Source organism: Falco punctatus (assembly GCF_963210335.1).
Source record: "Falco punctatus genome assembly, chromosome: 7".
Classification (NCBI taxonomy): domain Eukaryota; kingdom Metazoa; phylum Chordata; class Aves; order Falconiformes; family Falconidae; genus Falco; species Falco punctatus.
Genome location: NC_137587.1, coordinates 59066210 through 59077852, shown reverse-complemented (window position 1 = coordinate 59077852; position 11643 = coordinate 59066210). Strand labels below are relative to the sequence as shown.

The 11643-nt window shown below is 41.4% G+C and overlaps 1 protein-coding gene across 10 annotated transcripts in view; it reads right to left on the bottom strand.

The window, feature by feature from the left end:
• PDE8A (phosphodiesterase 8A) overlaps positions 1-11643 on the bottom strand; it is a 163420-nt gene that overhangs the window by 23126 nt on the left and 128651 nt on the right. For all 10 annotated transcript variants that reach the window (XR_013929602.1, XR_013929603.1, XR_013929604.1 and 7 more), the window contains 7 exons: positions 11505-11583; positions 9771-9908; positions 4515-4603; positions 2787-2838; positions 2644-2686; positions 1607-1684; positions 292-362 (listed from right to left, as the gene is read on the bottom strand). Coding sequence is in view for 2 of the 10 variants with exons in the window: in XM_080396303.1 (XP_080252429.1) it covers positions 292-362; positions 1607-1684; positions 2644-2686; positions 2787-2838; positions 4515-4603; positions 9771-9908; positions 11505-11583 (550 nt within the window). In the remaining 8 variants the exon portion in view is untranslated. The remainder of the gene's footprint in view (positions 1-291; positions 363-1606; positions 1685-2643; positions 2687-2786; positions 2839-4514; positions 4604-9770; positions 9909-11504; positions 11584-11643) is intronic.

Below are 11643 nucleotides of genomic sequence, written 5' to 3'. Positions count from 1 at the left end.
GCATAAGAAAGAAGGAAGAACTCCAGTCCTTCCTTCAAATTGGCAAAAGTCCTTAAAAAGAGTCGCGTAATGGCTAACCACATGGAGGGCACTCTACTAAGGAGGCTTGGGAGAACTTTGCTCAGAGCATCTGGGTTTTTGGAGCTCTACCAGTAGGCAGGTGGAACGGGGTGAAAAGTTGCACCAGAGGCCAGCAGTGCCTTCCTCCTCAGTGTGGATGCTGTACTGGAGCCTTGTGCCCAGTATTCTAGTGCAGCACGAGCGACAACGGCTAGTCACAGTGCACATTACCTTGGTGATGGGTGCTTCAATAGTCATGGAATGTACCCTGGCCATAGAAGAGCGCCGCCTTTGTGAGCTGCCTGTGTGGAAAACAAAGCAGAATTTGTATCCTGGTTTCAGCGACAAGGCATGACACCAGGATTCAGCCAAGAAATCTTCATTCATTTTCTGAGCTTCTTACCCTGCTGTGCCCTTCAAAGGCAATCTATTGCAGAATGCAGACACATGCTTGTTATGCTGGGGACACAAAAGTGCAAAGAGATGCATGCTGAACCACTGATATCCCCGATTAGACATAAGCAGCTGTAACAGTCTGGCAAAATCATGGCTTTGTTTTTTTATTTTAACTAATTAAAATGCTCAATTAAAAACTCAGTTAAAAGACCATACACGTGAATAAACTGGCAGGCACAGGTAGCTATTGCACTGAAGTTATTACAGGATATATCTACTTTTTCTGCCTGATGCAACATGACAAGTCATAATGAGTCAGCTTCCAAGCTGAGGTAAATCAGTGAAGCTCCTTTGAAGTGAAGATAGCTATGCCAAATTAAAACAGCAGAGGTTCTGGCTTACTATTAATTGGAAATTGAACAACAAATGTTTTCTATCAATTAGCAATTTTGGTTCTGTAAAGAAAAGGCCAAGATGGAAATTTTCTGGATAATTATGTTGTGCTACCTATAAAATGCAGACACATCCCTGTTACTCTGTGCTGAGCAGCTCTTAAGAAGAAGAATGAATGCTATTTTTGCTACACTGCAGCATGATTGTATTCTTACTGCCACAGACCTACTTCCATGTTTCACTACTGTATGCTGCCTAGGCTGTAATGATGTATGCTTCAACAAAATCTTGTAAGTATCAGCAACAGTTTTGAATATGTGACTCATCTATCAAGTCTGGGGTGATCTAGTGGAGCAAAATACAACACAGTGAAAAGAAAACAAAACTCATTAAAATTTTTTTTTCGTATTTTTATCCAGAGAAGAGGTAAGAAATGTAATAATTTGTTAGGTTTAGAGTTTGCCATTTGTACTTGAAAGTATCTGTGCTGAATCTCATGACGTCTTCCATGCAGGATGGTGGACCATAGCCAGCCATTCTCCACTGGTTCAAAAAAAGACTCAGTAGTTCAAGGGAAGAAAATGGGGCTATGATAAACATAAAGTTGTTCATGAATTGATGACTTGCAACTTTATTCATGTGTGTGTATGTGTGTATATGCACATATATACTTACCTTTATTTGTATATGTATGCATGTATGCACATAAAAATCTGAATATATATAAAAGTCAGGAAAATCTACTTGTTTAACATACCGTCACTCCCTCGTGATGTTGTGGATCTGACATCTAGTGATCCTTTCCTCATGTCTTTGTGTCTGCAAGTCTGAGTATCTGTGGAGAAAATTATACCGTACAATGACATTAATTTGTGCCCGAGATGTACATTAAAGGAACTGAAACTCAGAGAAAGCCTGATAGCAGCTGAGTAACATTTACCGCACTGCTTCAGCAGATGACAGCCAATGAAATCTGCTTTTTAAACTGTCACCCAATTCTGCTTCATGAACCCAGTCATGGTCTCTGGTAGAACGTGCCCAAGTGTTTTTGCAGAAGGGATCTAAAAGTGTGAAGGGAAAGTTCCTCTCTTGACAGAGTGACACAACTGGAGTTGTGAATACAATTTGTGGAACACACCCGAGTTCATTCAGGTAACAACTGCCACAAAGAACCCGGGGACCAAAGCAGAGTACATGCTAGCAACGTAGGCAATATATCCCAGGTCCCTCACTGACTCCAACAGATACAACCTGTGCTACCAAGGTGACAGTTAACAAGAACCTGCAGCACGGACGCCAAGGATGTCTTCATTAAGGTGTTGATACATGGGGTAAGGGTGAATGGTAGTGTTGGTCATCCTCATTTCCACCCACATGCAAATACCCCACAATACAGTTAAAAGCAAACATACACGCCACTAGCTACAGACCACCCACAGCAACATGATGACTAGACAGCATCCTTCTCATTTCTGATTTTGTCATAGGGATCCACTACCTACAACTGAACTGTGACGCTGACTCCAGCAATACCACAATACCAACCTGGGGCCCTATTACTGCATTTTCCAGGGTGGGTTGCTTTATATCACTTGTAAAACAAATGAGGCAGGTGGAGAGGGCTTGTATTTGTTTTCCCGCCTTTTAAGCTGGATTCCCAGCTTATCACTAGCTAAACAGTACTGTTCAGACTGTCCTGTGCAACTGTGGTTCTCAGTCAGATGACTAACAACTGGTTTTATTCCTTCTCCAGGTATGTTCTCCACTTACTAGGACAGAAAAGATGTGTCATACCTGTCTGAGATTCAGCCTGAATACATTCACATGTCTTCTCCACCTACAATTTAGTATGAGAAACCCAGTTAGTCAGAACTTTCCTATTGTTTTGTAATATTTAGGACTCAAACTAAAGCAAGCATAGCATTATTTTCACTTACCTTATTGTTGTCATTGCACAGTCTACTAATTGACACATAGTGTCTAATCTTTCTGTAGGCAAAAAACAGTGTGTTAATTCCCATCCAAACCTCAGCTCTAATTCAGTGCTGATACACAAAATGGTTAAGAGCAACAAATTAATATAGGACAAATCCGGTTCTGGCAGGAAGGCTCAAGTGGGAATGGAAAAAATTCTATAGTTCTTCATGTGATGGGGAATACAAAATGGAAGCATCTTTTGCAAAGATTGTCTCTTTCTGCTTCCTTCCCCCGCCCCAGCTTCTTCTGGGTTACTGTTGGATGTTTCAGATATGATATAAATGCAAAACACGCAACAGTGCAGTCCAACAATCAAAACCTTCAACATGATTTAGGGATAGAGCAATCAAACTGAAAACTACACCCTTAATTACCAGAAAGCTTTCTATGCCAGCTTCAAATGGGCTTACATTGTTCTGTAAGTAGCAATGTATGTAATACATACTTGTCTTACAAGTTTGGCATCTTAAGCTGAAAATATGTTTTCACTCTATTGATGGACAGTAGAGAACATGAATTACTTCCAGGGACAAAATCAACCCAAACCACTTTTTTTTTAGGAAGTAACTGCACGAAGAGGCTGCATTTGGCCTTTCCTTCATGAAGATACACCTTCGTAAACAACCGTCTCAGCCAAGTCTGGAATATAATGTGCTGTGCTTTTAATTAATGTTCCATGTTGCCTTAGAGGCCTTTGAAACTACTCCTGCATGCAACCTCATCCACTTTCTTTCCCAATATAGTATAGAAGCGCTCATCATAAATGTACCAATAACTAACACATAGCTGTGTGCTCCAAATGCTCCACTTGGGGACCAGGCAGAAGTTGCACAAAAATCAAGACATGCTTGAATTTTGACCACGATCAAAGCACACGGTGACCTCATCACATAAAGACACTCGGCAGCAGCCATGAGTAGGTGAGCACGGAAGGACATAGTACAGGTGCACAGTGGAACAGGATGTAGGTCCTGGTGGTCCCAACACAACGCACAGAAAGAGAGGAGGGTGCACTTGCACTTCAGAGAGTATTCGAAGAGTCAGAGTCACAAATAAGCACATCTAGATTTTTGAGTCCTTTTTGGGGAGAATTAGGAGAACTTCACTTTCCCTGCACAGAGCACGTAAAGTTGATTATGCCCCAAGGAATTAAATGCAGAGGTCTGAGGCTCCCTTTCTTGTGTAATCATAGACTCATAGAGCCACTTAGGTTGGAAAAGACCTTTAAGATCATCAAGTCCAACCACTAACCCAGGACGGCCAAGCCCACCACTAAACCATGTCCCTGAGCACCGCATCTGTGTGTTTTTTAAACACCCCCAGGCACGGTGACTCCACCTCACCCCCGGGCAGCCTGTGCCAGCGCCTGACCACCCTTCCAGCGAAGACATTTTTCCTAATCTCCAATCTAAGCCTCCCCTGGTGCAACTTGAGGCCGGTTCCTCTTGTCCTGTCACTTGTGACCTGGGGGAAGAGACCGACCCCCCCTCGCTGCAGCCCCTTGCAGCAGCTGTGGGGAGCGATGAGGTCCCCCCTGAGCCCCCTCCTCTCCAGGCTGAACCCCCCCAGGTCCCTCAACTGCTCCTTCATACTCAGTAACAGAATAATCCAGTACCTGCTGAAATCAGCTGGACTCCAAACCGAGCCCTGATTTAGACCTAAATCACAGCTTTAGCTTTCATACTTACCCTCCCTGTCCAATGACAGGTAGTATCTTCACATTTTGTTGTATGCTATCTCCGTTTTTCTTTTTCGCATAGTACATTCCTTGCCATTCCTGAAAGATGAATTCAAGTGGAAGGAAGCTCAGATAAAACAGGAAGAGAAGCTGTAGCTTCATACCTTTTTTCATTGAAACCCGTCTTACAATGCAAAACCAGCCAGGACTGCTTAAACCCTGCTTACCCCCAAACTCCTCCTTACAACTAACCTGCAGGTCACCGTGTTGCTGCCAACGCACAGAGAAGTTCCTGAGGGGCAGCCTGCCCTGCCGTGCCCCAGGACCACGCACCGCAAGGCTGGGACTGCCCCACTGACCTGCCTGCCCTTCTCCCCGACTGCACTGACCTCCCCTGGGCAGGAACATTGAGGAGAAACCACTACGCTGACCTGTCCGCCTGCACCCATGGACTGCACCATCCCTCCTGCAGCCTTGGGAAGTCTTATCACCAGCTAACATTAAATATATCTGTGACTAAAAGTGCTTTGGTATCCTAGCACATTTACTTTCCACACACCAGTTCAGTCTCAAAAAGTGGCAGAGATTTATCCTTTTTTTTTTTTTTTTTTTAAAGCAAAAAAGCCTAGTAAAATAGCTATGGGGTTCTGCCTCGCATCTGCTGACATCTCCTCTAAAACCACCCTGGTTTCAGGTTCATATATAAGTCGACAATTTCTGAAGCATCAGATTGTCACTACCAGTATCATCATTTTTTGATAAAATTCTTAAATGGGGGGAAAAAAGACAGGGTGGTAAGGAATTTTTCATTTTGCAGTAAGAAGTCTTTTTTTTTTTTTTTACTCTGGAAATGAGACATCTGTTTCTAGCACAGAGCCTCATTTTCTCTTTCAACAGGACTCAGGGAAGTGTCCCTTCTCCCTTGTTTAAGACATGCTTTTAAATAAAATACCGTTAAAACAACTGCTTTTGTAATTTAGAGATTTTAAATCCAGAAGGCGTCACTCTCACCAACCAGCTCCCCGCAGCAGACCCCCCCCCGCGCTGTGCAGGACATCTCCGGCGCTGGCACACACAGACACAGCTACACGGGGCTCCAGCACACACCAGGCACGAGCCCCTTCCTCACCTGCTGCCCCTTCCCAATCCCCTCACCACGCTGCTGTTGCTTCCAAATTGCGCTGCAACTACCACAGCAAAGACACATACCACGACACTGACGGACCTCCCTGGGTCCCCCCTTGCGTGTGGTGCCTGGACTGCGGTTGCCCCCCTCACAGGGCTATTTAGGAAAATTCAGGGAAAGCAAAATCTGGGAACCCTGAGTCTCCCCCTTGCAGTTCTGGCAGCAGCACAGAGGCCAGTAACTTTCCAACAGAGCCACTCTTTTGTAACCTGGCAGCCGACAAGATTTACAATCTCGCCTAGACATTTCCACCCCTAGAATTGCTAGTGGTAGTCTTTTTTTAACAGATGCATATTTTGAGCTGGGCATCTAATAAATATCAAGTGATTAATAAATAATTGATTCCGTATTGCATATTTACTTAATTCAAAGTACCCATGCCAACTGCTGTCTTTCAGTTGAGTTCAACAGACTGAAGATCGGATTGCACAAACATATGTGAAAATACCTTCATGAAGCACATGATACATATTTATTTATGTTAGACTGACAGATCTTGCAGTCAAGCAGGCCAAAGCACAGGTACAGAGAGAACAGTTTTGCATTTATGTTGATGGAGCCAGCAAATAAAGACTCCAGCCCACAGAGAGCTGCACGGTGACAGGCTGTGCAGAAAAAAATAGGAAAGGCTTTTCCAAAGATCTGTGGGAGAAAAGAACTGCATAACAATTTGTGAAGTGAGCATAATATCTTCTCCTGTGAGCTGCGTGAGGAATACAAATGAATATAAAGCAAACATCACAAAATCCAATGCTCTCATGATTAGAAGTATGCATATCAATAGTTTCCTGACAACCAGGATGAGGCACAGATAAGTAACTGATCTCTGACCCATGTAATAAACCCAGAATATGCACAAAAGGGTGAAGTCATAAGGTACAGATTGGATAATTTCTGCATCGAAAGTGCATCCTTTTCAAGACAGGTTATTCACTAATGAGTTCTTCTTAGTCAACAGATTGATTTTTTTTTACCTCGTGATTTTCTAAAACCTGTGAAACTGTAGTTGGAAATGTGTGAGGAAAAAGGTCAGCAGAATTCTGAGAAATAGGAGGTCCAAGCCAAACTCCTGCTGGTAGGTAACATTCTCCTAGGGATGTTACTTAAATATATTTTAAGAATACCATATGCTCTCTCACAGAGCCTCTGTCAGCAATCCAACTGAGAAGAGCTACTTCACAAGACATGCTGTCAGTCAAGCGCATCGTTACAGCTACATTGCAGCCACACAAGTGCAGTGATCGGTCACCTCTGCATGGCCTGGCATGCTGGCAGCCAATGCAAAGTGAAAACCATACACAGGAAAAAAACACGTTTTGACTCTTTAATAGAATCAACGCTGAGGTTTCCAACTTCATCAGGGCAGCCATGGCAGGCATCTATCCGCTGAGCACTCCTACATGCGCAGCAATCCAGCCTTCCTTTCAGACTGGGGCTTCTTGCACTAGACAGCCAAGTTCAGCAAGCTACTTGTAGACAGCAAACCAAAATAAACACAAGATGTCATGAAAACAATCTCACAGAAAGTAAGGCTGAGTTAGGAAGGAATAGCCGTAGCCCTTTATCATGGACTTGTGATCGCTCTCCCACCTCCTTTGTAAAGACAGCCGTCTTGCAAGTAATTCCCAAGGAGTGAAAGGAACTCCATGTCTTGCCTGATTTATCGATAGCTATCCACTTCCCCAAAATCAAAACTAAGATAAAGAGCTTTGTGTCAAACTGCAGTGATCAGAGGCTGCAAGAGTTCTAGTCAGAATTGCACATTTCATCTTAATGGATGTAATCTGAACCACGACACAGAAGAATGAAGAAAATACACTTGTTTTTTAACTCATCAAGGATGGATGGATGAAAATGCCTTTCAATAATGCTGGTTTCTTGCAAACTACAGCCAGCTGTAGCAACCAAAAATGAACTTCCAGAGATATATTTTTTTTGCTGAGAGAAACAATATCCTGACCCAAGAATCCCTATGTACCATGCAATTAGCAATTTTTGTGTTTAATGCCTATGAACTTTTGTTTGAATATACTGAACTTGCTCACAGGGCTGTTTGTCAGCACGAGAGGGCAAATGCTCCAAGACATTTCATCTTCCTAAATTCCATTTAAAGACTAGATGTAGATTTTATACAGCTTGCATTTTTCTAAAGATCAGAAGATGTTGCTTTCTATTATTTCTGTTACATTTCCATGTTTGTTCAAAACAGAACAACCAAACATGTTGACAGAAAAATATCACAGCAGTAGACAGTTGGCTTTTTTAGTATGCTATAACCTACAGTAGCCAATATATAGCCTCGTATAATGGGGAGCAGGCTTTTAAATTCAGGATATAAAGAAATCACAAGCCTGAAAACAACATACAGACTATGTCAGAATGATCCAGACACAAGTTAGGCACCTCTGAAAATGCTGTAACATCTTGACACAAATGATTCCAAACTAAAGCACCTTCAAAAGGCTGCAGTACATCAAAGGTTGCTCCACACAGTTAACTTCTACTCAAAAAACTTCCTGTAAGAATTGAATTTGCAATTAACTTTTCTACTAATAGATAAATGTAAGGCTACATTGACTACATACTATAAAATGTTTCAAAGGAAGATACAAAAACCATGAAACCAGAATATATCCACCTAAAACAGCTTAAGCTGTTCCAGACAGGTTTAAATAAGCAGTATTTCATTATCCCTCACAGTTGGAAGTCCTAGAGCCAGGAATAAAATAAGTGCAAGGAAAGAGATGGATTAGGGTTAGATTTCTATCATTCGTACAGTAAAATATATTTTTGTTATTAAAGAAATTTTTATCAGCAAACTATAATATTAAGAATTAGATCACTTCAGGTCTTGAGAACTGACATGTCTAATGTATTTGAATCGTAACTTAACAAATACTCCCTCCTAACATCAGTTTAGTACTACACACATTTACTGGAATAATTTCAGTCAGGCAACAGAAGTGCGGAGCACCATAATCCAAGCTATTGTCTACTGCTGGGATGCCTTCCAAAAGGCCAATACTTGTAGAAATGCGAGACACGCTCTTGTTGAAACGCACATGCAACCTGCATCCAGCTAGAATGCAGCTTTTGTTGATGAATGCTTGTGTTAGTACCCTGATTTACAGAGTGTGACTCATCACAGTTTTGCATCGGTGCTTTTGCATCACTGCCTAGATACACGGAGCGCCATGATTCATTTTAGCATCTCCCTGCTCTGTGTCAGCAACATGCTGCTTCCCCACGGCCAGTCAGTATGACCCACCTTGCTATCCTGACTCAGGCTTGAGCACAGGCCATGATGCATCTACAAACAGACCAATTCCCACATCTCTTTGTGCAATCTCCATGACCTTCTTCTTATCAGGTACTATGACATGTTCAATGACAACACAAGCATTTACAACGCACTGTCAAAATGCAAATGAAAGCTCCTAGATGAATCATCACACTACAGCCACAACAGTCCCACGGGACTATCATGGACCTACCAAGCAAACAGTAATGTCTCTCCGCAATGACCTCCCTTGATGCTAGCTGCACTTCCTCCTGCAACATCTTGGCACAACAAACATTCCTAATGGAAATCCGTTAGACAGCTCCCACGTCATTAGAGAATAAAAGGTATTGGCAGCTGACAGCTGACCCTGCCTATCACTCTCAAGTGATACTGCAAATGTCTCTTCTGACATTTTTGCATTCTGAATTTTCAAATCAGCTTCCACATTCCATGCCGAAATACTTCAGCATGGTTTTTTTCTCATTTACATCACACTGGATAACATGTGCATGCATCTTACTTCTTTTCAGTAATTCCCACACCTTTTGCCACATACAGCATATATTATAAAGAAACACAGCAAGTCACTTATTTTTGTAAGACATGTACCTCTTCCAAGCAAGAAAAGAGAAAGAAGCCCTTAAAAAATGAGCATTTTTTACTTCCTCTTCTTGTTTGAGTAAGAAAGCTGCATATGGTATGTGTTTGTGAAGCTTCAAGTTACATCATGTGTCATCCCTGGACCATAATAGCTTTTACAGGTAGCAAATGATAAGTGATACAATGCCATTACTCACCTTTCCTATCTTTATGCAGGAATTAATAGTATCTAGGAAATCAGCTTTTTTTTCATTTATAGGCACTTCTGTTAATTCCTTTTCTATTAGTTCACCTATTTGATAGCCCATCATTGTTTCAAAAGCAGGATTGACGTACTGTGAAATAAAAACAAACAAAAACCCATTCAACAGAATACTTAAGGCACAACAGAATCCCCTTTTCTTCAGTTTGCTAAACCAAGGGATCTCTTTCCCAGCCTTAAATAAATCTCCACGTGTACTGCTCCTGAGAAAGATGCCTACATTTTTTCCTTTGTGAAGCAAAACACGAATGTCCATGCTACAAGAGTTGCACAGAGTGTATCCATGTGAGCAAAGAGAGGGAAATTATGGAAACAGCTGAGTATTACATATCCACAGAGTTTAGACAGACATTCAATTCCTGAAAAATGAGCTCACTCAGTTCTCAAATCTATAAACCTCAAACCTACCACAGGGTTCCTAAAAATCACAAACTAGATGGTGGGACACCCCAGGACTATTAACCTTATCTATTGACAAATTCATCACCTTATTGTGCGTAAGGGCCAACCATCACTATTCCCCCATCCAGGCAAATCCCAGCCATGCAGACTAGAAGTGGAATCTAATAAAACAGCTTCCTCTCTGAACTGAATGTTGCATTTCGCTGCCATTTTGTGGCCCTTGCCCAACAAAATGGAAGATTGGTACCCATAGCCCACCCCTTCATGACCTTCTCGCTAGCCAAGTTACAGACACATGTCATAACAGCATCTGAATGCCTCACAACTTACAATGTCTCAGTATAAAAGAAATTAAAAGGGTGCTACTGGATGCTCTCTGCTTCTAGAGGTTCCTTCCAAAGGGCTTTCCCTATGTGAGTGAGAAAGCCCTGCCTGCTGGAGCTCCAAGACTCTTGCACACGTTGGTTCTCTCATATTCTAGGGCTGCCAGCAGAGGGACAAAATATGGTCCGGAAATACATATTTACAACAACTTCAGGATGTGTTCTGTTATTTTTGTAAAAGGGATGAAAAAGGCACATCCTCCTTCAATGAAACTGCCATTGTCAAGATTTGGGTCAAGAGGGTACAATTTATATGCATGTTATAATTCCCAGAGGCTCAAACTCAGACTCTTTACTGATAATAAAATCACTACTCACTGCCTTTCGTAGCTAGGGACGGAACTAATGTTCTTATAAGGATCATGTTTTCAAGACTGAAAACCTAAGTATAATTTCTTTTCCCTTTTTAAAAGAAATTTCTAAGAGAGGATTACATTCAAAAACGATTCCAATGCATCAAACAGTATCCATTTCAGAAGAAAAAAAAAACAATCAAAAAAAGCTTTATTTAACTAGAACATCAATTAGATTTACTTTTCAGGAGCATCAAATTAACGTACAATATTTCTGGAAAAGAATGTATATAAGCCAGTGGCTACATTCATTCATGATATAAAAGCATAATTATAAAAGAAAACCCCAAGAGAGCAAATCCTTATTCATTCAGAAACAACAATTTCCCTTAAAATGGACTTGATTTATGCAAGGTGTTTTAAATCAAGAAAATGCTACTCTGCAGCTAACCTTACTCCAACCCTTTTAGAACCATTAAGTTAGGTTAGATTCTTGTACTGTAAGGAAGAGTAAACGTAATTATGGATAAAATAAAACACAGTCAGCCCACAGAACAATTTTCTGTACTTATAAAAGTAACTGGAACAAACCTGTATGACATGGTCTTCACTTGTGATCTCAATGGCTTCTTGACTTTTCTCTAATGCCGTAAATAACGAATTACATGCCCTGAAGACAAAAAGAAAAAAAAGGCATCTGATTAAATTTAATCCATGTAATTCTTAATTG